Here is a 27,754-nt window from a genome sequence, read left to right on the forward strand (position 1 = left end):
CTGTAGCTCGTGATTCATACGCCTCCGCCACTCTCCGCTTTCAGTTTGTACTCCGCCAAATATCGTCCGCAGCACTTTCCGCTCGAACACGACAAGGGCGCGTATGTCCTCCGTGAGCAGCGTCACGGCTCTAAGTCCATAAAGAACTACCGGTCTAATAAAGGTTTTGTACATTGTTAGCTTCGTGCGGTGGCGTATGCTTCTTGATTGTAGCGTTTTACGAAGGGCAAAGTAGGCCCAATTTCCCGCTTGGATGCGCCGCTGGATCTCCTTACTGGTGTGTTGACGCGGTCACCAGCGATTCGTCGCCGTCAACGGTTGCCGTCCGTGGGAGATGCGCGTTTGTTGCCTTTGAGCCTCTTCCTTTCATGTATTTGGTCTTCACGCATTTATTTTTAGCGCAATTCTCCTAGACTCCGCTTTCAGTCTGGCGTAGATTGCCTCCGCCGTCGCAAAGCCTAGAAGTTGGCTACGCTTGGTAAAAATCGTGCCTCTCATTTCGATGCCCGCTCGTCGGATCACCCCCTCAAGATCGATGTTGAACAGCATGCAGGATAAACCGTCACCTTGTCTCAACCCGGACTCGAGAGTATCTCAGAGATGCGTACGAAACACATCACTCGATCCAATGTAGCTCTGATCAGTCGCGTCAGTTTGTCCGTAAAACCGTGTTCGTGCATTATCTGTCATAGCTTGTCTCGATCGACTGTATCGTATGCTGCTTTGAAATCAATAAAGATGTAATGCGTCGGCACGTTGTACTCCCGACATTTTTGCAAGATCTGTTGGAGAGTAAAAATTTGGTCCGCAGTTGCGCGAGCCCCCTTGAAACCAGCCTGATAATTCCCTACGAAACCTTGTGCTATCGGTGACGATCGGCGTAACAGGATCTGGGAGAGTACCTTGTAGGCGGCGTTTACCAACGTAATACCGCCACAGTTGCAGCAGCCTAGTCGATCACCCTTTTTATAGATGGGACAAACCACTCCTTCTGTCCGTTCCTCCGGTAGCTTTTCCTCCTCCCAAATCCTCGAAATAACCCAGTGTAGAGCCTTTGCTAGCGTTTCTTCACCATGTTTATAAATCTCTGCCGGTAGGCGGTCCTTCCCAGCAGCTTTATTGATCTTCAGCAGCCTGATTTCTCGTTTGACTTCTTGGAAATCAGGTACTATGATATTACTATCTCCCGTGGGCGCTCCCAGGTTAATTTCCGTTTCGCCTCCTTCTGCGACTGCGCCATTGAGGTGTTCATCGAAGAACTGCTTCCATCTGTCGACCACCTCGCGCTCGTTTGTGATTAGATTCCCTACCTCGTCCCTGCACATGACAGGTTTCGGTGTGTAGACCTTCCGAGTTTCGTTCATCTTCACATAAAACTTGCGCGTGTCATTAGCTCGGAATAGTTGTTCGATTGGAAAGACACTGACAGATAATTATCATTCCAATTTTGACATTGTCGCCACTCTGTATATAGTCACTCTAGTGGGCCCTAGAGAGCCTTAGAGAGTCGCCATCTGAAACAAATAATCTAGCAACAATGCAGCTGCGTCTGTCAGTGTTGCCGCACGTACAGATTATTCTATGCACAACAGATATTTGGAATAAATAACTTTTATAAAATTTGGATATGTAATTCCTTTTCATGATAATTTTACTACAGTTAATGATCGTACCGTAAATAGTTATGCTGCTGTTGCCTGTTATTGCTAATTCTTTTGAGAACCAGCGATTTAAATTAAAGATTTCGAGTTTCTCGATACTACATAAAATAAAAACATACTCAAGGAACCTTTCTCTGGAGCTTTTATTTTAAATAATTCATAAAAAGCTGCAAAAATTCAGAAAAATCTGCTCAAAAAATGTTCTTGATTTGAGATGGCGTCTCTCTATCTTTAACGGGCTCTCTAGTTGTTACTCTTTTTAAGGCTCCCCAAGTACACTGATAAAAATAGACACGACGTTACCAAGAGTTCTTACACATGAATTTAAACGTGCAAATATTGATAATCTTGTTTCATTTGTCAATCATTCGGGTATCAAAAGCGTTTCCCTTCGATGAAATGAAATATTTCATATGGGAAACACGTTAAACAACCATGTTTTTTCAACAAACCTTCAATCAACATGATAGTCACTGCTTTCGCACTGCAGATCCACGTGTCTTACCATTAGATCGTATCCTGTTGCAATCCACATGAAATTAAAGTGTAAGTTTTTATAAATATTTCACTGATTTTACACATTTAATCAAAGGGTAACTCTTATGAAATGTCATTCTTTTTGAAATTCACGTGGCTTTCACGATGAACTGATGTGAATATCAGGTCATCTCAAAGTGTTTTACCCATGGTTTTACCATTGAATCTGATTCATGTGTTATTCTTATGAAACTGTAGTGATTAGCACCAGGAGAATATCTATGTGTTCTGCATATTGAACGCACGTGTATAGTTTTTTCGGTGTAACAATTTCAGGCTGATCAAACGCTTTTATACAAAGGAACGAGGAAACTCACATTCGAATCAATTTTGTTACCGATCTGCAGTCCGACAAGGGAGCAATCTAGGACCTTTGCTCTTCTCACTATTCTGCAATGATATATGCACAATGTTACCTAGAGAATGCAGATTTCTGGATGCGGATGATTTGAAGCTCTTTCTCAGTGTCCATTGAAGATTGTCACGAACTCCAACGGGTTATCAATAACTTCGTCGACTGGTGTAAAACAAACGAGGTTATCATCAGTCTGCACAGACTTCTCCGGGTTGCTAGGGTGTCCAGTCCAATTTATTAGTATCAAGCATGTCAAGCGCGGTAGCTGGAGCAAGTCGTTCCATGGCAGAGGCGACGGAGTGCAAATCGAATGAATCAAATGAGCTGCCTTGTGGAATACTGGACGTAGAATACTGGAACTTGATTCTCCGATTTTGACAGCCAAATATCGATCAACCAAGTAGGACTTCAACCAGAGCAGTAGGGTACCAACAAGTCTCCCATCCTTTGTAGATTGTCGAGTCGTAATTTCGTAGTTCAACTTATCAAAAGCAACAGAACGATCGTTATAGATTTCATCCGTTTGGAGCGCCTTTAAACGGTATCCGTAGCAAAAGCAGTAAATGAAAGGAGATTTCTCGTGGTTGCTCGACGTGGTATAATTATTCAATGTGGAGAATCGTTGGTGACTTATTTACAATGGTAAAAGAATGGTCTCAAAACTATTTTTTCGAATGGTTTATGAATATTATGAACCAGAAACATAAACGCCGTTTTCCTTACCGTTGGGAAATGCCGGTAGACAGATACAAATTGAAAAGAGGACGGAGAGGAGTAAGCAAACCTACAGTGAATTTTACGGAATGAATTACGGGTATTCTACCCGGTCCAATGGAGGTAGAAGGCTTGTGCCGAGAAACATGTTTGCCAAGTTTGATTAACAGAATCGTCCAGGCGTTCCAGAGTTGTGACGCTGCATACTACTTACAAACATACACATATTCACTTTTATATATTTAGAAGATTTGGACCTGCCTTCATGGCTAAAGTAATACTTTTATTTTTGGTTGTTATGTTGTTTAGCTCCTGCAAAAAATTTAGGTACATGAAGTTCAAAGCCGTTTTCCTGGTTATGGTTTTTGCGCGCATCGCAAGCTTATAAAATTAAAAACTAGAACAAGCCTACGTGTTGCCAGGTTCAAGTCATACTAAAAAGAAAAATGGCAAACAAGTTCAACGATATTAAATATCTTGCGAAGCCCGACAAGGACGCAAGGTTGAGATTCGAATTTAATAACATTTGATTTTGACATTATATGCATTCATAAGTCAACAGTTGCCATCAAGAACTAGGACTTCAGCGTTTTGTTTCGTAAACCTAACCTTGAACTAATGTTACGACCGTTAAACTTAAATAGTTGGAGTTTTATGTTCAATCGAGAATTTTCCTATTAAATATTAACTAGATCACTTGCAGCTCGTTTTAGAAATATTTGAATAAATTTTTGCTTTTGTTTTTTGCTTTTATAGTTACAAAATTGATGCTATATTGTAGTGGATCCAGAAGCACCCAATCGTTTGTTTGTTGTCTCTTGTTGTAGACTACTTTTTATTTCCCTTCACTCGATGAACCATCAATACTTGTCGTTAAATTTATCCTGCTTCCATTTTGTCGTTATGGTGGCTAGCTAAAGAACAAAAAAGTGATTCACTTTAACATTTAAATGCAGAAAAATGTTGAATAACTTCAGCGCTTTTCATCAGACATTTAATGGGTTCTACACCTTTGTGCCGGAGTACGGCGAGAATTTTTTTTTTCTTTCACCAATGGCAATTATTTCGAATTAAGAATAGATTGCAATTTCATGACCATATGAAGAGATGAAATCATGACAAAAAGGCTAAAAAACGATAATTTAGGTAAGAGCAAAGAGAAGAACCGTTTTTTTTTCTAAGCCTCGATAGCGCAAGTATTTATGCTACAAATTGACTCTGGGCTATCTCACGAAACCTACTCTTACGTAGCAATAATCATTCAATCCGATTCCATACAAAAACATATCCCCGAGCAATCAATCCCCTAGACGACAATCTCGCCGACGTATGTTGACTCGCAGTTGATTACTGGCAGAATTTGATTGCTGACCATTATTTGCGTGCTTTGACTGCACAAATTGGATGGACAGCATCCTCATCTTCGAACGCGCGCGTAATGCAAAGAAGCGGCTGCAGCGTGGCTGCACCACGATCTGTGTGGACCGACCGGAGTGCATACCGACATATACGGGCTGGGGTTGTCGGCATTTTTAATACCCCCTCGAGCAAGTTCGCGCTTTTGTTAATGAACTTGTCAGTAGGAATGTTAACTTTAAGGCCCTCGAGGCGCCCACCAACTTGATGCTGCTGCTGTTGCTGCTGTTGAGGCTGAAGCTGGTAGTTTTCTGTTCGGTTGATGTGCAGAACAAAATGCTGTGTCAGCCGAAGTCAAAAGCAGTCCGTAGTTGAAAGGAAATGGCAACTTTACGATGGTTTTATGCAGTTCGACATTTGAGTTTTGCAAATATTTGTCTCGCAAAAAATACTAAGCCTGGAGAAACTGAGAAATTTTTTACCACCTTCCTTACTGTCTCACTACTGAACGTGTACATGATCTTGCCAACATTTCCTGTTTACGTTGGTGTCACGACGCGGCAGCCGAAAACAAAATTCACTTTCATCCGAAACCGGTTGTGAAACGACCTTAAAGCAATCATGTCCAAATTGTCATCCCAGCGCAGCGCGACGCCAACTCATCTGATGATGGATGACTGATCGTACGAAACCGAACCGAAGTTCAACCGGACAATTAACTTTTACTTTCTTCGGTCAGATTTGCATGTGATAGCGATTACAATTTGTCCAGTCTGAAGTTTCACTTTCCTGTTTATACTACACGGAATAAAGCAAAAAAAAAATGCTTTCGATTATGATTCAATCACGAACGCAGAGTCCCATTTGTCAATTCCTGACGAACGACGGTTGAACATATCATCTCGTGGAGATCAACATGCAATTGACCTTCCAATTGTTTCGCGAAATCGATTCGCTCAGGGGGGTTGAAGCAGCGTTGTTGAGGACCAGTTCGCACGTGTGACTGTAGTGTTGTTGTTCATATTCAGAGGTCCGTCCATTTGTAATATATATATATAGCTGGCACTGGGGAGCAAACCACCCATTGGCATTGGAGAAGTGAGTCATTAGAAGTACCGCTCGGCAGCAGCAATCTGTTCGGACTGTGCACTATTATCGCTAACCCGCAATCTTTCACCTTTGAGACCCTACCACTTTGGGTGCAGTGCAGAATCCCATGTGGTCGTCAGCTGCTTGTTGTGTGCGCCGTTAGTTGAACTGAACTAATATCTGACAACTCACCCGAGAGTGCCCAAGAGTGCAGGCACAAAATACCGACCGAGCGGCAATTACCAATCGCTAATTTTACAATTTAATTATATCAACGGCGGTTCAGACCTTGGATCACACTTTAGCGGATCAACCGCCGACGACGAGGAGTGGCTCGGTGGCTCAGCTTTTGGCGGTAGTCACATGTGGTCGGTCCCCGTTGTTGGTTGCTCGATTGACTGCGGCGGTGACTCGAGCGCGTGCCTTCTCTCCGCTGGCGCTGCTCGACTGAAACTGGTCCCAGGTGAGGCAAGCCGGAACATAGCGCGAACAAAACGCAACACAGCAACGTAAGCAGGATCATTAAAAACTATTATGCAACCCCGAGAAGTCAGCAGAATTCCGACACACCTCCTCCGCGCGGCTCAGATGGAGTTATTCCTGTAGTAAATCGCCTCCGCAGTGCACGCTGTGAAATTGGAACAAACTTACCCGGCGGAATAATATCGCTTCAGCTTCAGAGATAACCTTGAACGAGCGTTCTGCTTGCGAATTATTGCTGATCCGGTGGAGTTGATAGATAGTTTAACTGTTCAATAGAGACCAACTGTCGGGGGCTAAACGGGCTGAGTTATTCAGCTTAGGCTTTGCATAGCGTGTTAGATGCTGCTGCGGCGAAGAAGCAAAAAAAAATTACGATTAAATGTTTTAAGCAAACAGCAGGAGGTCTAGAGCTGGGGGCTTGTCAGTTTTAAAATTTAGTACAGTTAGAAATGGTTTGGTGCCTGCCTCGGAAGTAATTCGCAAGTAAGTGATATTTAACTAGAATATCAGGGATCGTCTCAGAAGGAACACAAGCAAATTTTCTTTGCTGTTTCAAATTCCCATTAGAATGATTGAATGTCCACATTTGATGATCCAACCTTACCTATTATTAACCTATTAACTTTTGAAATTTAACAATTTTTTGGTTTTCAACGTTTTGTTCTTGAGAATGCTGCATTTTTTGTGAAAACCGGTAATGAACTCCGCGATTGGTCAAATCAGTAAATTGCAAAAGAAATCAAATGACTATTCATATTAAATGACGCTCGCTGTTGCAAAAGACCGCGAGTATCACAGGATGGGAATGATGTAAGTAGAGGAAAATCTGGTCAGTATTCATCAGTACTAAATACTGTTCAGTATTTATTTTGAGGGTTGACGTGATCGCTCAACATGTGCAGTTTTGAATCCTTGTTATTCGCAAAACATTTTATGCCCTACGGTTTTCAATATTGTTTGGAAATCTAATTATTATTTACACAACTCTCTCAAATTGTGAGTTATAAAAAGGAAGTTTTTATTACTTTGGATGCCCGGTCACTGCGGAATTGAGGGTAATGAATTTGCTGACAACCTAGCCAGACAAGGATCAGCTCAGCAATTTATTGGCCCTGAACCGTTTCTGAAGGTACAAAAAAAGTTATTACTTGATCAATTTTCATGTCAGAATGCTTACTCACTTAGTTGGCTTGCCGTCGTAAGACAATGCCTGATGAACGAAGTTTCATGTTAGAATGCAATTAGAATGACTTTGCTAGAAACTAAGATTGATTAATCGAATGTATGTATTTTGTTTAAACAACTGGTTTTCAAGAATTGCAAAATTTTGTTGGTTTGTTAATTTTAGTTACTTATGAGTTCAATATGTACGATAAAATTTAATGCGCATGTGCTGCACAGCTATGGAAACTGATGAAAATTTATTTCGGGTAAAGTATTATGGTCGCTGTAAATGAAATTGATCTGGATGACCTGATAGTAACAGTTTACCGTTTCTGCTCACGGCCACATATCTTCCAGTTTTATTGCTACTTTCGGCAGAGTGTAATAAACCTACTTGAGCTTATGGGATGGCCTGACTTTTCAAGATATTATAAAAACCTTCTGAAGAGTGGGCCTCTTGGTCTTGGGAGAAAAATTTTATAGCGGTCATCAGAAGGTTCTAGGGGAGCTCACAGTTTTTATTAGCGGCTTTTTTTTAATTTCCATGAACGTAATAAAACTTAAATTGCTGGTTGCTGCTCGGGATATAACACATGAGGCACTTTATCGAAAGCCTTTGTAAGGTCATCGTTTATCAACTGCACTGATCAGCGATAAAACGTAAGCCATCAGGTTGGTCATCGTTGATCGTTTTTTTAACGAACGCATGCGGTCATTCAGAAATAATATGGTGAATCTTCGAATACGTCAAACCGGGGACGAGGCTTTCAAATATCTTTGACAAACGGCTCACTATCGGAAAGACACAGCAGTTAGTAACTTCATAAAGGCTGCCTACTTTATGAGTCATTGCAACGGGTTTCAACACGCCTGGGAAAATTCCTTGGGACAACGATTTATTAAAAATAATACCGATACTGATATTTTGCAAATCGATTTTAAAAGTTTATTTCCAATGCAGTTGAAACGTATTTAAAAGAGATGTACTTTTATGATATCAGTTTTGTTTCTAATTGGTTTGATATTTTAGTAAATTATCGACTGTTTTAGATGTTCTAGATATTTTAGATTAGAAAAATTGTTTGTTTGGCCGAAATGGTGTCTTCGGTAAAGTTGTAGATAACTCAATTCTACAGTACTAACTTTCCAAGCGCAAATGATTAGAGTGGTACTGGCTAAAAGAATGATATGAGACCTCTTATGCAGTTTATTGGAACAAAAACATTTGCACAAACATGAATGAATTTACCAGGATGTGGAAGGCAAAATGTTACCCTTTCATATGTTTATCATCTTTTCTACAACTAGTGACCACTTTCCGAGACATTGTGCTATGAAAAAGCACTATTTTTCATAAAAAAAAGTCATAAAACCTGCTTAAAACTTCAAGATATTATTAATGACATATTCAGCAAAATGGTGTGTTTTTAAAATATAAGCAACTTTCTAGAAGATAGTGGGCCTTCAAAACGCCATCAAAAAGAGTAATGTGTATTTTTTTAGTTTTTAGGTGTTGATCATACAAAACATACTGTAAACAAGCAAAGCAAAGCCTAAGTGCTACATTCCGTTATCGAAACTTGACCTTCTTTTTTATACGACAGACTTCGCAGCCAGCTGTTAGAGTGCAGGACAATTGCAGGGCCAATTGCTACGATCCTTTTGACTCTAGCAGCCTCTCCCAACCAAAAACATACTGTAGACCGTTTATTTAAAGAGATAGAGCCAAAGTACCTTCGACAAAATTTCTGTAAATTTTATTTTCTACAAGTTTTCCGAAGAACATATTTTGTTTTTTCGAATAATTGAAAAAAAAATTTTTTATCTCCCTTTAGGGTGGATTAATCAAAAATTTATTCCTGTCAAAAGTGTCCAATTATTTGCCAATAATAGTGTAGCTTTTTTTCATGTTTTCCCTTTGAAAATGCAGAGGTTCGCGTTTTAGGGGAATTGTGTATAACGTGCCCCCCGTGGCCAATGTGCCCCCCCTTCGTTTTTCTCTAAACAAGCGAAATTAAAATGCAAAACCACCCAGAAACCATAGTATTTGATGGAACTAGCCTACTATGCAAGTATGACAGTTGTCACATGCTGTAAAAACAAAATAAAAATAAATTTGTTTTTGAGCAGCTTCCGATGTAACTTTTGGCGTCATTTCCATAAGCTATTTTCTTGTCAAAATCTGTAAATAACCGGTTGTTGCGATTCGATTGCGTAAAGTGAACTTCAAAATGACATCCCTGCTAAAAATAACTGTATGAAACGCTTGATTTGCTTTAGCATTTAATATTTTTTCAAATAAGTCAAAGCAGGCCAATATGCCCCACTTGCGGTGGTGCAATTTGCCCCCCCCCTTGCAAATGTGGCTATAAACATAGGTAAACAGATATAACTTGAAGCCAATTGCCATTATTTAATTCAATTAGTATTGTAGAGCAACCGTGGTGGGAATAATTTATTACCAACGTCTAAATTCTAGGTAATTCAACTACCCGGTACAAAACGCCACAGCTGCGGTATAATGTGCCCCATGCAGAAAAGAAAAAGTGCACCAGAAGGCCGAAACTAGGTTTATTTTACATAAAATAACGATATTTTGCAAAACAAAGGAAATAGTTTTACTTTCTACAAAATAGAGTTGGTCTGTCAGTGGTAGAAATACTCAAATTACCGCATTGGGCATATTATACCGCAGGTGGGGCATTTTACCCCGCGCAGACGAGAAACACAACATTTAGGTGCTTTTATTAAATAATTCCTATCATGTTTATTCCACAATACTAAATGAAATAAACAATTGCAATTGGTTGTCAGCTTAAGTACCAACATATACACGTAGTTGTAACGTTAATTTGGGGAAGTATAACGGAGATATATCCATTTATTCTTAGGGGGGGCACATTATACACTTTTCCCCTACTCATTTTAAACCACTGTGCAACGTGCGAAATGGCTCGACCAGGCTGAAAGTGTCCTACGACTTCTGAAGTATCAGGTATCCGAATTTTTGGCTCGGGTGGCACGTTTTCTATATCTTTTTTTTTGGACATTTGTGTCTCGTCGTTTATGCCTTCTCACCATCACCTGCCTGAATAGAAAGGAAAAGGATCAGCAGGTATTCTGGGTGACATTTAGGAAATTGACGACGAGTAGCTCAATATCCAGTTGAATGGAGACAACTGCTTGAAACAGGACGAGACGACAAACGCAGATAGCGATATTGAGAAGAAAATGAAGTGTGGAATACAGAAAAACACCCAGGTAATACATCAAAGTAATCGTGATGGAAGAATTTTACGTTACAAAACGAAAACATTTTATCAGTGTCTTGTCCACGATTATTTTTAATATATTCTTGTGTTCTTCCGTTGCACAAAACATTAGTAAAGTTAATTATTCTAGCTGTAAACACACCATCCGTGCACGATCTTCTAAAAAAAACTCTTCCCGTTTTTGGTTCATGCTCTAAATCGTCGCCTTGTCGCAAGTGTGCTTCAATTCTATTTTGTGCAAAATGCAAAAGTTGAATATTCGTTCCACACATTTTGAAGTTATCCAAACAAAGCTTTTTAATTTTCAAAGTAGTAAATATAAATTTCAGGAAGCCAGGATAATTAAAAAAAACCCGAATTAATCCACCTAGCGGTGTGACCTAGCCTTTCTACTGCCGCAATAATTATTTTTTAATTTCTCAGGAACATCTATTATTAACTTGACTATAATTTTAAATATTCGTTCCTTATTTTTCAAAATCCATATCTAAAAAAGATAATATCTGAATTTGAAAAAATAACTGAGTAGAGTATTAGATATGAAAAACGAAAAAGAGAAATTTGACTTTTTCTTAGTTGGCGCTCACTCATACCAGCAAAAATAACAAGCGCCGGAAATTATATTGATCATATTACCCATCCTCAAGCATGTTTATGGCGCCGGTTTTGTTTATTTGATCTCATCGTTTCCTAAAATATCTAATGTATAAACGATACGATCAAGCTATTTTTTCATTAAAGTTTATTCAAAAAAAGCTCAAGTTTTGATTTTCATGTAAAAATAATCAAAAATAAATAATCGTTAATGAAAAAATAGTCATTAGCTTGATCGTATCGTTTATACGTTAGATATTTTAGAAAACGATGAGATCAAATAAACAAAACCGGCGCCATAAACATGCTTGAGGATGGGAAATATGATCTATACAATTTCCGGCGCTTGCTATTTTTGTTGGTATGAGTGGACCCATTTTCATTTATTTATTAAAACATGATACATGACACATGACTATTATCTTTTAAAGTGTCACTAGCGAAAACAAATCGTAGAGAATTATTAGTAACCTTTTCTTCCTTTTTTTCATATAAAATTTCTAAGCTCTAGCATCTATTGATTGGAAAAGCATCTATTGATGCGCAAAATTTATTTGAAATTGGTATAAATTTATTTGGGAAAATCAACTCATTAGTATTTTCAATCCTGTACAGCACTATACGTATATGATTAAATCAAATACTTTTCTTCGCTTTTTGCTTTGCTCGTCCGATTGCGAGTAACAGCAAGTAAAGAAAATGACAATTGAAATGTTTCTCACTGTTCTTGTATTTCTATGCAAATTTTAAAATTGCAAACCGCATATACAGTAGTGGACAAAATAAAGTACGCACTTACCACATCTTGAAACTTTCATGCTTTTCTCATTATTTATAGTAGATAACTATTCACAGTGATCGAACAGAAATTAGCTTTATAGGTGTACTTTCAGAAGATGTTTTATACAGAGGCTTTATACTCCAGAGGTCTGTTGATATATTTTTGAGCAAATTTAAGACGTTTGATCCTATACAAATTAATATTACTTAAAAACAAATATTGAATATGAAATAAACAAACCTGTTAACATTTCGGATAAATGGTCTTGGTTGAGCAAATCCATTTTTAAATCCTATTTCCTTCAGTCTTCTACGAACAGTTCGTTCGGAAATATTTAAGTTCGTATTTTCTCGGATTAAACGGCTGGTAGAGAACGAATCTTTAGCCACTTCTCGACGAATCAGGCGATCATCACTGGTTGTAGTCCTCCGCTTTCTTCCTCTTTCAGTCCGGTCTTTCACGCTTCCAAGTTCCTCATATTTTTTCAATGTTTTTCGTACTCCTGCCTCACTAATTTCATATCTTCGAGCAATTTCTCTATTCGAGAAACCTTCCTTACGATTTTTAACGATAAGTTTACGGATATCTTCACAAATTTGCTTTTTTGCCATCGTACCAGATAAAAACGCGCACCAGTAATGAAAAATCAATCACAAACAATTTGTTTTGACACTTCGCTGCAGTGTGATGGCGAGGAAACTATTCGTATGCAGTGGGCAGTCATTATATTAGTAGTGCGTACTTCATTATGACCAACTAAAATTGACTTTTTCTAGAACTATACAATAGCTTGATCAAAATAGCTAATGTTTATATTTAACGATACTTAAATCGTTTAAAGTATTGAAAATACTACAATTTGTCCAAATATACCGAGTTCATATGTTTGGCAATAAAAAAGATACCGCGTGTTATATAGTATGAGAGCGGGTGCGTACTTTATATTGTCCAGTACTGTACATACATACACGCATACATGCTTACACACATACACGCATGCATGCATACATACACATACATACACATACATACATACATAACACATACATTGAATACAATCGACCCTTGATTAATTTATTTCGATTTTATACATTTTAACGGTTTAATATACGGCGCTTAAGTGTTAAAGTTTGAATAACTTTTGAATAAATCGTCCGATTTTCATTAACTTGGTTTCGTTTGATATAACTCAATAGTAACTTTCAAATGATAATAAATTGTAGGATGTTCCCCTTTGAATTAATGCTTATATGTAACAAAAAGCAGTTTTAAATACATTTTTTCCACAATTCTTTATGTAACTTTCAAACCACAAGTCTATTCGTCATGAAATCTTGAAGTTAAGGTTTTGAAAGACTCCCCTTTCATATGCAATCAATTTTGTTCAAATCGGTTAAGGGACCTATGAGATAATGAAGTCTCATATTTTTCGTATTTTTTATACATAACTTTTTAACTAAAAGTCCAATCAATATGGAATTAAATAGCGAACAATGGGACACCTAGACCTTTCATTTGACACTAAAATCATATAAATCGGTCCAGCCATCTCTGAGAAATGTTGGCTCAATCAAAAGCGTTTCACACACACACACACACACATACACACACACAGAAAATGCTCAGTTTTCGAAACTGAGTCGAATGGTATATGACACTCGTCCCGCTAGGCTTTCTTTCGATTTTCGGTTTTTCGAGTGATTCCTATATCTTTATACTATATTTTCATATAGTAGAAAGGCAAAACTTGATTTTGTGATAGCAAGAGCATATCTAACATAACTACTAAACTTCCCATAAACGCATAACAGTCCCATGTGATTTTTCATCATATTTGAGATATGCATGGGAATCATCTTTAAATTATTTATTCTTTCAATAAAGTAATGTTTGTTCCCAAAATGTTAAAAAAAAACACACTGGTCAAACCCGGCCACGCTTCGGGGTGCGTTCCGGATACACCCAGGAAAGCGACCAGTTTCTGAGTTGAACCAAACCCCATCTTGCGATCAATATAAACTCTAAATTACAAATTACAAATGTCAGATGTCATTACCGGCATACCGCCCAGCTAGCTTCGAGGTACGATGCTGGTCTAACAAGCCAGTCGTCGTATGTTCGAATCTCGGCTAGGCGGTGCTTGCTAGTTAGAGTCAGTAGGATTGTTGCACTGGCCCCGTAATTTTCCTGTACTCTAACAGCCGGCTGCGAAGTCTGTCGATAAAGAAGGGTAATGTCTAAAGACGGTATAAACCCATGGCTTTGCTTTTAGATGTCATTTCTGGAAACTGCTTACCGATCGGTCTGTTCAACTCCGTGTACTCAACATCATCCTTCAGTACTGAAGCTTGCTTCAGATAGTATTGGAACAAAAACAATTGCGTGTATTTCAGTTATTTATTATTGAATTCAAGATCTTCTCTTACGCAAATGTAGCATTTTATTATTATTTATTCTTCGGATCATCTGACAACAAGGTATACATGAAAAAAAAAAACTACTAACAAATTAAAATGAACTGCGATTACGTAAACGACACTTGAACGTTTCACTGCTAATATTAAAATCAAACAAGTAGAACACTGCACACATAGCGGTAACAGGTTCATTTTGTCCATATATTGTATTGTCCGATGAAATGGAATTCTGAGGAAGTCAGTAGAACGAAGAACTCTCGAGGGCGCGTTCATATTGACCCTTGCCAGAATCCAAGGGGCATCAATTCTTCCACACAATATCTTTCCAACAAATACAGCACGCATATCATCCCTTCTCTTTTCCAATGTGTCCATGTCCAGCAGCTTACACCTGTGTTCGTATGGAGGAAGTACGACTGGATCCGTCCAGGGCAGATCCCGAAGCGCGTATCTGATAAACCTTTTTTGTACAGATTCGATCCGTGCAGTCCAAAGACCGGGGTAAGGGCTCCAAACAACAGTCTCCAATGAACCCCAGGTTCTTGTTTGCTTTGGAAATGATGCTACTATAGTGGTCCTGAAATGTAAGCTCGGTATCCAACAGAACACCAAGATCCTTGACGACTGTTACGCGTTCAATATTCTTACCGTTTATGGAATAACTGTATTGGATTGGAGCCTTCTTTCGGCTGTAACTGATTACAGAGCAGTTGGAGACACTGATACTGAGCCGGTTGCATACACACCAACCATAAAACAAATCGATTAGCTTTTGTAATTCGATGCAATCAGCGACTGAGCGAACTGCAAGGTAGATTTTGAGGTCTTCAGCATACACGATTCTGCATCCTGGAGGGAGCAACATGCAGACATCGTTGTAATACAGCGAAAATAGCAAGGGTCCGACGTTGCTGCCCTGAGGCACACCTGAGATACTCCGGAAGCCGCAAGACTCAGTGCTCCCCAATTTCACAGAAAGACTGCGGTTTTCAAGAAAACATTTCAACCACTGGAGAAAAGCAGCAGAGGCACCGAGATGCTTTATTTTAGTAAGCAGTATGGTGTGGTCAACTCGATCGAACGCAGCTTTGATGTCAGTATACACCGTGTCGACTTGTGCTTCACCTTCCTTATGTTGTAGACAAAATGAGCTGAACTCCACCAGATTTGTGCTGATCGAGCGACCAGGAAAAAGTCATACTGATCAGTTGAGATGTATTGTGCAAAACTTCTGTGCAGCGAGCCATCCATGAGGATCTCTAATAACTTCGAGCCAGCGCAAAGCGACGTCATTCCGCGGTAATTGGCAATATCGTTTTTGTTTCTTTTCCAGCATACTGGAGATGTTTCCTGCAGAAGGGATTGGTTAATAATAAACTGTAGAGGTTTCAAAAGAGTAGATGCACAATTTTTCAGTATAACGGACGGTATTCCATCCGGCCCGGGAGACACCGATGATTTCAACTGCTTCAAGGCCGCTTCAACTTCATTTTGCGTGAAACTAGTTATCGCACACGTTTGCAGTAACGAACTTTAGAGCTTCCTGCACGTCAAGGGCTGAAGCACTGCTACTGGCGAATACACTAGAGAATTGCTGAGCAAAAAGATTACAGATGTCTTCAGTATTGCTGGCAGATAGATCACTTAGTGACATTTGGGAAGTCCGGTTTCCTTAAGCTTGTCGTTAACGAATGACCAAAAACGTTTGGGATTTAGTTTAAGATGTTGCTGCTTTTGCAAAACGTATCTCGAGTAAAGATGGCGGTTATGGGTTCTGTATCGACGACTGGCTCTAACAAACTCTTGTTTGGTGATCGCGTTCCGTAAACGGGAGTACTTCTTCAGCGCTGCAGATCTCTTACGTTTCAAACGACGAAGCCATGAATATGACCAGGGTGGTTTCCGCTTAGGACTGGGTCGAGGGACGAAGTCGCGAAAGAATGATAAGAGCAGTTGGTTAAAAAGGGATACAGCCATACACATCAACCACATCCAGGAACGACCAATCCGTTGAATGCAAAGCTTCATTCAGGCCAGAAAAATCGGTGCGATAGAAATCAAACTCTCGTTCGTCAAGTATCTCTTCGTATCGAATGAGAGGTGAACAACTAAGAGTGACAAGTATTGGAGGATGTAACGGATCAACTTTGATAATTTTCTTCATACTTTTAAGCAAAAATACGGATAAAATTATGCTTCACGGTTTCGAACAAATTTTCGAACTTTTCCTGTAATGTGGTTCATTAGGCGGCGCACACTTTCTTCGTCCATCGTTTTCGCTATCTTATTTAATCAGGTCTTTATCTCATTGATGTCTTTGACAACTTTTCCCTTTGCCTTGAGTCTCCTCTTCATGATTGTCCAGTATTTCTCAATATGGCGGAATTGGGTGGGTTAAGGTCTTTCGGAACAAACCGGACCCCTTTCTCTGCATACCATTCTTGAACGACTTTGCTGTATTGACAGCTTGCCAAATTTGGCCAAAACATCACGGGATGGTGGACTGAACGGCAAAACACTCCTTTTGGTACAGTTCCGACGTCATTGTTTTATTTGTAATGAAAACTTTCGTTTTTCTGCCACAGCTGCTAATGTCCTGCCAAATCATAAATTTTCGTGCAAATTTGTCGGCAAAAACAAATTTCAATTCGCTTGGATCATCCCCTCGAGCCGTTGCCAAGTAAAATTTTTGACCTGCACGGGTAGAAATTTGATCTCCAAAACGAGCAAAATGACTCATGATTCCCGGTTTCTAGCTCATGATTTATGAAAATACACCATGAATAAAAATCATGATATCACGAGCTTCTTGCAGTACAACACAACGCAAAATCATGAACTATTATTCATGATTTTGTGCTGTCTGATATGGCAGTTCAGTCATGATTTGACATGAACTCACATTTCATGATTTTATAATTTCATTCATGGCATCGGAATCAAATTTCTTTCCGTGTGGTATTTGCCCGAAGTCAGCCTAGGTTTCATCGTTCATCCCTAGACACCCGTCGAACTTGGTTAGTACCCGTATAGTTTTCGAGCACGGGTTTTGGCCACACTATTCTGTTTTGTGGTTCGATTTGGCTGTTTGCTAGCTCGATACGACCTAATTCCTTCCCGGAGTCGAATTCTCTTCACGGTACTATGGACCGCACCGAATTTTCTGGCCAAATCACGGTCCGACAGATTGGGATTCCTCTTGATGTTCTTCAAAATCTTACCACGCTGCATCCGGTCGACAGTTCCACTGCGATGGTTAGCTTGAGGCTTCCGAATCGTCGGTCAATGTTTCAACAACAAAATTTCCGACACGTGGTCTCCAAGAACTTCTAAATCCGTCCACCTAAAGTGCCTCAATATGAGCAAAAGTTTGTTCCAATTCTAAATGATGCAAGCTTTTCATCATTACTGGAAACTGAAAATTCATCCTCGGAACTATTTTTACTCCCGTGAAATTTAAGATAATATATCACAGACGTTTTAAACAGTTAAATTATGAAAACAACAACGACACGTGGTCTTGAAAACACTGCCAAGTCACCGGCAACGCTGGTGGATCAAGGCATGCTGTGACTCTTATGCGTTAATTCTTGCTTATTCAAGCACAAATAAACGCGTAAGAATAAGTAACTTCGGTAATTGTTCTAAGTTTTCCAACAAATTTTAATTCACTTGTGAACAAATTGCCTGTAATAATAGTACATTTAAGTGATATTATTTTTTGACGATTTTTCCCAAAATAGACTCAACTCAACTCGACTTGTGAAATTCGTGTAATCCATTGTAGCTAATCTGCTATGCTCAATATTCAAAAGGTTGAATGAATGAAATGAAAATGGAAAACTGTCCGTTAATTGGAAGCAATTTCGATATTTATACCGGTGCAAAAAAAATAAAAACGATAAACCGTCAATCAATGAAAACTAATTAAAAAATTGTTCAACTCCCAAACGAACCCTACGTCGTCGTAGCTGAAAATTATCAATTGACTCTCCCCCAAATAGCACACACACTCACACACCGTTCCGTCTAATTAAATCACCGTTGTTCTGTTCACTTTCCTCCAAAGGACATGTACCGTCACTCCCCCGGCACGGTCTATAATCTAATCATTCTATCGTATTAATTGACTGTAATTAAAAATTAATTGCCTACACTTCACAGGCTGTGTGCTTTCATGTGATTGCACTCGCTGAGCCTGTGCAGATCTGTGGACTCAGCCTTCTATCTAGCGAGCTTGCCACACAACCGATAGGCCTAGAATCTGCCACTATCAGAACCTGGCAGCGCTAACCCAGACCCAGCCAGCAGACAGACGAGATTGGGTTTACGAACTGCCTTCGGCAACAGTTGTGGCAACCACAACCATCAGTCTCATCCGTCAGCCGACCCGTGGGGCGCGATTGACGGGGGCTGGTCCGCGTGCTGGTGGGCGGGCATTGAAGTGGTGAGTGATTAATTCTGTTTTCACTCAAAATTGATTACCAACTTAAACGTGGCTTCCGCCGTGCGCGCCGTCCGCCGGATGCAAATCGACCAAGAAATCGCGCGATCCACCGCTGGGCTGCTAGAAGCATAGCCAGCAGAGCCAGAGCCGGAGAGGCAAATGAGCGATGGTTGATTAGCATTGGATCGGCGATGGGCCCTCGGGGCGGGTGAGGTATTGCGATATGCACTTCTTGCACAGATTGATTGGGCGTCTGTGGAAAGCGTTTGTGTTATTCTTCGCTTTACAGTTTTTTGAACCCAACTTTTTTTAATCTGCACGTGTGAAATGAATCATAACAGCAGTTTGGGTGCGAAGCACCAGTGGAGTAGGTCGGTTATTACAACTGTTTTTAAGTGGGTTTTTTTTTCGATTTTAGATTTTTCAGCCTATTTAATTAACTTACTAAATTGTACCCTAATTTTCTCCTTTTCAGATAATGCAAGCATAAGTTGCCAACCGCCACGATTGAGCCGGCGCAGGGAAATCGCCACCATTACGCGGTCAACATTCACCTTCCCCGGCCTCCGGCATCCGGACGTACTGGTAGTCGCTCGTTCATCGTGTCGCAGCGCCAGACAGTTACGGATCTTACGCGTTTGCCGCCTCCCTCGCCACCGCCCCCCAAAACGATCGAAGATGTGATAGTGCCACAAACGGCGAGCTTCAGCCAACAGATTGCAAACTATTTCCTCCGCATCCGTCGCCGGACGACGCAAGTTGTTCACCATCAGGACCGGAACCCGCTCTTCGTATCGACCCAACATTCCCCGGACGGCGCCAACACTTCCTCCTCATCCACGGCAATGGCCGCAACGGATGGCCAAATCATTCTGGCGGCATCTCGTTTTGGCGATTCCCAGCCGGTCTATCTGAAGGATTTCGCCAAAACGGATCTGCCGGCGGTCGGCAAAATCGTAAAGGGCCAGTACTATAACCTGGGCGTACCGACACTGTCGAATCCGTCGCTTCAGAGCACTGCATTATTTCTCAATGCCGGTAAGAAGTATCAGATTCTAGCGCAACCGGTAAAAATCAAGGAAGGACGGAAAAGTACAAATGTCGGACCGAAAGTGTTGATCCCCGAAACCTATCCGGGATTCTTCGAGCTGCTCAGCGAGGATGGCCGGTCGACACGTTGCATCGAAAGCGTCCTGGAGCTGTCGAAGCGACGGAACTTCCGTGTGCTGGTGCGTGAAACCGTTCGCTGCAACCACAACAGTAAGTCGCTACACGCGGGCGAAATTCTCACGACGATCTCAGACAACGGCAAGTATCTGCAGTGCAAGACGTCCAAGGACGAAATCGTTAGTTTGCCATTAGAAGCCAAAGCCAAATTTTCACCTATTGCTAAAGAGGATAGTATTAGCGGTGTACATTCAGTCAGCAATCTGTTACAGAAACGAATGCCAGTAACTGTTAGGTACGTTTTAGTAAAGGGTTATTTCATTAGTTTGGTATTTCCTAATAATTTCATACTAATTTTAGGTTAGTCCACGGAACGGCCCCCAAAGGGATGAAACAGCCGTTCATACCGGAACTACGTCTACTGGGCTGTGTCGAAGTGGATCGGATATTTGCCCTACCATTGCAGAAAGATATGGATCTGATATCGGTACCGTTAAATGCCAAGATAAAAATTCAGAGAGCAAAGAACATGGATCAGTTGGATCATTTCATTGAATTTTCCCGCTTCCTGGACAAAGCGCAACGTCTGCTGGTGGATGCCCGTGATCGGTTGCAAATCATCGACTTAAAACTGGGCGAAAAGGATAAGAAGGAAACAGCAAAACAGTCAGCCAATCGGAAAGTAACGTCTAGCATTTCCGGACTAACCGCCAACGGATACGTACTGAAGAAAAGCAACAGCTGTGATTCGAATCGGTTTTCCCCGTCGCTCGGTGGAGGTAGTCAGAATGGTTCGATTGCCGATGAATATGACGAAATCGATCAGATCTATGACTACGTTCGTGGCCTAGCGCCGTTACCGAAGAACCTCAACAAGTTCGAAGCGATTGTGGAACCGGTTTCGTCGCCGGCTTTCACACCAGTCCCCACTCACCAGCATAACCTCAAAACAGTCGAAAATATCAAATTCTCCGCCAACAACATCAACAACAATTACAGTCACTACGACACCGGTAATTATTCCAACATCATCAAGCACACCAACAGCAGCAGCATCATGAACGGCAACAGTCTGGAGTCGACGAAGCACAGCTCCGCAACGGCTGCGGCAGCAGCAGCAGCAGCCGCCAACGCCGCCAACAACAACCACATCATCGTCCACAAGGAGGAACACAAACCGATTCCACCGCCGATCGAAACCATTCCCGGCAAAAAGTTACCGGAAAAGCGGCAACGGCCAACGCTGCCGAAGTTGTACTTCAAGAACAACCTCGGAGGGCACCAGAAAAGTCCCACGTCCGGAGCGGTCAGCCCGCTGGGCGGCCAAGCCACCGGACATGCATCGCTAGCCATCACCGGAACCCCGAAGGAGATTATGTTGGAACCGCAGAGTCCACTGTTTCATATTAGGTAAGTTTTTGCTCGGAATGGAGTGGGTGATTTTCGAGGGTTTTATGTTGTGACAGGAATGTTGGGATAAATAGATAAATATTGGGATTTCTGGCATAATGTCGTCGGAAAGGAATAAAATCAGAAAGTGTTTCACAAGACTGATGATTTTCGTTACGACACTCATAACTTCGATACATACTTTTATCCACAATATGAGTCAATTTGTTTGGAATATTCGTCGTTGTCGTCGTCAGCAGCCTAGAGCCAGGGTGGCTCGTGCTGTTTCAAGCTGTCGTCTCCACTTAACTCGATCTTGAGGCATCCGTCGCCAATTTCCCAGTCGTCTCAGAAGACGCATCACTTTCGACTTGGTCGAGGCTTTTGGTGATGTCAGTATGATAGTTGAAGAGAACCGTTTTCATCGCCCTGTCGTCCGGCAAGGGCGCGTATGTCCTTCGGAAGCAGCGTCACAGCTTGAAGACATAAAGAATTACCGATCTAATAAGGAATGTGTATATTGTCAGCTTCGTACGGCGGCGTATGCTTCTTGATCATAGTGTTTTGTGAAGGGCAAAGTTGGTCCGATTTGCCACTTGAATGCGCCGCTGGACCTCCTTACTTACTACTGTTGTTGTCCGCGATCACGCTCAAATACACGAACTCAGCTGCCACTTTCATTTCGGTTATTGTCCGTGAAAAGGACGCCTTTGTCTCCTTTGAGCCTCTTTCCTCCATTTATTTGGTCTTTAATGCATTTATTTTCAGCCCAATCCTTCTAGATTTCACTTTCAATCTGCCATAGATTGCCTCCGCCGTCGCAAAATTCCTGACGATATTATCCAAATCAACCGCGAAGCTTAGGAACTGACTATTTTTAGTGAACATCGTGAAATCTTCTTTCGATGCCCGCTTGTCGAATCACCTTCTCAAAAGTGATGTTGAATAGCATGCAGGATAAGCCGTCACCTTGTCTCAACTCTCGTAGCGTCTCGAAACGACTCGAAAGTGTCCCCGACATGCGCACGAAACCCATCAATCGATCCAATGTAGCTTTGATCAGGTACATCCTTTTGTTTGGAAATTCGTGCTCGTGCATAATCTCCCACAGCAGGTCTTTTTTTTTGTATTGTTTATGCAGGGAGAAAATCTTCATAGACAGCACCTTCATGGTACCGAATAGGATTCACAAGGTGCCAACAAGCGCCTACCTTCTAAAAACTCTCCTGCTACCCGTGCCTGAACCTAACTACCGTTAGGTTTTACTTCAGGAGAGAGGACGTGCCTAAGCACTCCGACTTATCCGTTGCGTATGTGGGTTCACACAACCCCCTTGCCACTTCATGCCGCCACTACCCTTTACCTAGGGCCTGGGCTGCCCAATCAGCCCATTACTGACCCTAGCTAAGCTATGACAGGCCCTGTCGTTGCAAACGTTCTAGCCGTTGCAACTCCGTTATCACCTCCGTTGCTGCCCTATCGACGGCACCCCATGCGCGCTGCTCAGCGCGCATTCTCTGCACAATGTTGTCGGCGTTGGTGTCTTCCCCAACGACCGCACGCATCACCCGCCGAGTGGTCGTGAAACGCGGGCAGTGAAACATCACATGCTCCGCCGTTTCCTCGGCTACCGTGCAAACGGGGCAAAAGGGTGAGCCTACCCGCCCACGCGTATGTAGATACTTCTTAAAGCATCCATGTCCCGACAGAAACTGGGTAAGGAAAAAGTTTATCTCACCATGTCCTCTACCGATCCAGGACGATATGTTCTGGATCAGCCTATGGGTTTTAGCCTGCCAACGCCTAATAGAGTCCAGCCTAACTCTGTCCCTAGCGCCCCTGACGTTCCTCTGCCTATGGCACTCGATGTCTTCACCTAGAAGTATGCATATGGGAATCATGGCTGCAATAACCCCAATCACATCCAACGATATGGTACGGTAGCCGCACGCAACGCGCAATGCCAACAGCCTGAACACCTTGTTCCGGCATGCCTGATTGCACTTACTCTCCAAAGCCGGGGCCCATGCCGGTGCACCGTACCGTAGCACCGACATGGCAACGCTGGCCATCAGGCGTCTGCCATCCAACCCTCTATTATGCTAATGGCGTCCGATGCCAGCATTTCCACCTCCTCTAGAAACTCGCCTACCACTGTGAGGACGATATCATCGGCGAAGCCAGTGATCTCGACCCCAGTGGGTAGTTCGAGCCTCAGCACCCCATCGTAAGGGTAAGCGGGGCAAGACCGCCCGCTTAAGCAAAACCACCTGTATAAAAAAAAGTTGTAGCTCAATTTCTAATTTATCTGCTTTAAATGAACAATTGATCTATTACCTACATACAAAAAATAAAAACATAAATATCTGTAATGATTTTCTATTTTTTATTGCGATTTGGAAACACGTCCAAAAAATAGAGTATTTTTTCCATGCGGGGTGAAACACGCCCACTAACGGGGTAAAACCGCCATAGCGTATAACTTTAACAATATTCAACCGATTTTAATGAAACTGGTGGCATTGGATTCATGAATTTATCTAATTTAAACAAATTGAATCAGTTTGCTATCAAACAATACATAGTTCCCCGAGATTCGCAAGTTCGAAAGAGTGTCCGGCAACCACTCGTATTGGAAGAATATCAGTAATATAGGTACCAGCAGTCTTGAAATTGATACCGTGTAGTTTCCTTAGACAACAAGATGGATCGGGTTAGGCATCCTGGAGTCAATCTTTAAGGACTAGAGAGGATCTAAGATAAAATATAACACTATGAGTATTAAAGTTCCTGCAATTGATCCGGTAGGTCATTTTTTGACATTTCAAATTGTTCTGATTGATAGAGCAGATACATATTACTTTTCCTTTGCTAAGATAATTTGCTATATTTTCATAAAAAATATGTTTATTCCATGTTATTTGTTCCAAGAGGGAGGAATTATTAAAAAAGCTATATCCGAGAAAACAAGAAAATGTCCATAGCGCCCGCAGGGAAAATTTGCGATTTAGATTTTTCCAAACAGTCCACCAGCTATAAACTAAGCACATTTATATTGTTTTATGTAAATCTGAGATTCTTTGGTCCAAACTATGCAATTATTTAAAAAATCTCCTTATCGCACTAGCATTATACACGACGGTCTTGCGCCGTTCATTGTGGGCGGTTTTACCCCCAAATGACCGATATACACATTTCACTATTTATTTCAACAAAATTGCATGAACAGTTACCTAATTTAGGTACTGTCGGATGAAGACAGGATCAGAGAAGCGATGTGGGTTGGATTTACTGAAAGTTTTAACGTTTTGAATATAATAAACCCTAAGTTCTGCGGGAACAAAGTTATAAAAAACGAAACGATTATAACGAAAAATCTATTTTTATTTATTTCTCCGGTAGTTTATACGATATTGCTGTACAAGGTATTGTAAAATATTGCGTACGCATTCAGTAATATGACTGTCATCAACATTTAACACCAATTTGAGCAAGGCCCTGTAAAACCATGGTGGGCGGTTTTACCCCGGCGGGCGTTGTTACCCCGTTTACCCTTACATGGCATTCCAGTGCGTGGGGCCGAGAATCGAACCCTGTGGAACACCCGCTGTCACTTTGTCGTACACCGTGTCGTTCGCCGTGTCGTACACTAGCGTCCAGTTCTCGAAGTAACTTTCAAGCAACCTGCATAGTGCATAGATGGTCCGGTACCCTCATCCTATGCAGCGCTAACGCGGTTGCACCCCAGTTAGTGCTTTTAAAGGCGTTTTTGACATCGATTGTGACTATGGCACAATACCTGTCGCCTGTCGTCTTTTCCGTTTCATCGGCTTCTCGGCCCTCTCCACCACGGACTTTATGGCGTCTACAGTGGATTTCCCCTTACGGAAGCCAGACTGCGTGCTTGCCAGTCCGACATCACTTTCCACCACAGGCGTCAGCCTGTTTAGCATTACCCGCTCTAGCAATTTGCCTAACGTGTCCAATAGGCAAATTAGCGTGTACGACGAGGGATCACCAGGCGGTTTTCCCGGCTTTGGCAGCAGTACCAATCTTTGGACTTTCCATTCTGAAGCGTCTCTCCAAACATATCGGAATATGCTTGGATCGCCACTTTGAGTGCCTCGTTCGGAATCCCGTCAGGACCGGGAGCGCTTTCTTCGTTTTTAAACCCCTGGCAATTACGATGAGTTCCTCATTCGTGACCGGAATGAGGACATCATTCGATTGACCGTACGGGGTCGGAGGCCACCAAACTTCCACGATGACTTTCAGCTTTTGGGGGCAGGTTTCATGCGGCGCGGATGTACCCTTCATCTTTTTCATCACCACCTGGTATGCGCCGCCCCAGGGGTTTGAATCCGCATCGCGGCATAGCTCCTGAAAATATGATTTCTTGCTACCCCTAACTTCCTTCTTGAGCGCCAACCTGGCTGCTCTAAGTTCGACCCCCCGAGCTTCAGCATCTGCATCGGTCCGGGCCCTCTGCTCTAGCCTTCTCGCTCTGTGGCACCAGGAGCGGAGCTGGGCAATGCTATCACTCCACCAGTATACCGAGCGACGACCGTTCATTGGCTGCCCCGTCCTGGGCACACATGTGGTATCACATGCCCGTACTAGGACGTTGGTCGGCTCACGAGCACTCAGGTTCGAGCGGATGCTCTCTGCGCTGAGTGCTTCAACGAACAGGTCTTTGTCGAAGCACTTCACTTTCCACCTCCTCCCTGACGACTTCAACCCGTTGCGTCCGTCGTTCAATCGTGTACCGTATAGCTTGGTGGTCGCTAGGCGTGTACTCATCTGACACCCTCCAGCCCATGTTGGCAAGCAACGTTGGGCTGCAGAAGGTGATGTCGATGATCGATTTTTGTACCCCCATATTAGCGGATCCCACGTTAGCCAGACTTACATCTAGCTTGGACAGAGCTTCTAGCAAGCTTTGTCCCCTAGGGGTAGTGCACCTGCTACCCCATTCGACAGCCCAAGCATTGAAGTCTCCTTCAATGACAACGGGCTTGCGGCCCGTAAGCTCGTCGGTGAGCACGTCTAGCACCCGGTCAAACTGCTCCGGCGACCACCTAGGTGGAGCGTAGCAGCTACAGATGCAGACGCTATCGACCACAACAATCACGAACCCTTCTTGGTTGGACGAAACCACCTCCTGGATCGGGTATCTATCCATCACGGCAATCGCTGCCATCCGACCCTTGTGGATTACCCAGTTTGCGCCGCCCCGGGGGACCCGGTAGGGATCCGCGATAATGGCAATATTGCACCCCGTTTCGGCTGCCGTTTGCCAAAGCAACTCCTGTGCTGTTTCACAGTGATTCAGGTTAATCTGTATAACCTGCACCATTATCGTTGCAAAGCCCTCCTACAAGCAGCACACAGTGGGCCACCTGTGGTATGCTTATTTCCCGCTTCGGCTGTGCAGAGCAAGCACCTGGGGGGATTGCTACATCCCCTGGCGAAGTGGCCATCTTCGCCGCACCGCCTGCACAGCTTAGACCGATCGGGGGCCTTACACTTGTCTGCCCGATGGCCAAAGGCCATACACCTGAAACAGCGTTCGATAGCCGTTTCAACGCAAGTGTACAGACTGACCAGCCCACCCTAATTTTGTCAGACGCCAACATTTTGTTGACGTTTAAGGTTGCGGTTTGCATATGCCTTCCGCAACCGGATGTCTGCGGGTGCCACATCAACATTAAGCTGATCCCGCAGAGCATCCTTCAGGTCAACTGCCGTCGTGATCTCTTCGAGGTTTTTACACTCGACAAGCACACGCTGCGACAGCGCCTTGACCTGGCCCGCTTCGCCCAGGGACTGCTCAACCAGTTGCCTGTAATTCGAGCTCTGGACCGTTGAGTCCTTTTTGAGCTTGAAGAGCATATCCCCTACATACGGTTATGTCTGGGCGGGCAGAAACGACGTAAAGTAAAGCGTCCGTGTAACTCTCCACGGAAATACCATATTTCTCATCCAGTCGTTGGATCTCCAGAGATCCGTTACGTTCTGCGTAAAACCTAATCGCAGCAAGACGCTACGCAGAAGCTGATTTTAGCATCTGGCTGGTTTACTAAGGCCATAAATGCTACGGTGAAACCCAGACACTGTAGGGAACTTGCCAAGATAGATGAATTAACGTAAAAAATAAATATGATGAAACTAAATTATTTGCTTCAGTGTAGCTGAAATTGCTTTGCATGTGCTGCGAGAATTCGTCATACGAACGGTAAAACATAAGGAGAGAAATCTTGAACGTAGACGTTAACGGATGTTGTTGTTCCGTATTCCGAAGGGCTCGGTCGGAGGAAACCGAGACAGA

General features: G+C 42.4%; 1 protein-coding gene across 1 annotated transcript in view; it reads left to right on the forward strand.

Moving 5' to 3' along the window:
• Positions 1–27,754, forward strand: part of LOC128733676 (uncharacterized) — a 106,714-nt gene that overhangs the window by 73,928 nt on the left and 5,032 nt on the right. Inside the window, exons 3-4 of the mRNA XM_053827428.1 lie at positions 19,346–20,332; positions 20,398–21,447. Of these exons, the coding sequence (XP_053683403.1) occupies positions 19,716–20,332; positions 20,398–21,447 (1,667 nt within the window). The 5' untranslated portion in view covers positions 19,346–19,715. The remainder of the gene's footprint in view (positions 1–19,345; positions 20,333–20,397; positions 21,448–27,754) is intronic.

The sequence above is a fragment of the Sabethes cyaneus genome, chromosome 2 (assembly GCF_943734655.1).
Source record: "Sabethes cyaneus chromosome 2, idSabCyanKW18_F2, whole genome shotgun sequence".
Lineage (NCBI taxonomy): Eukaryota > Metazoa > Arthropoda > Insecta > Diptera > Culicidae > Sabethes > Sabethes cyaneus.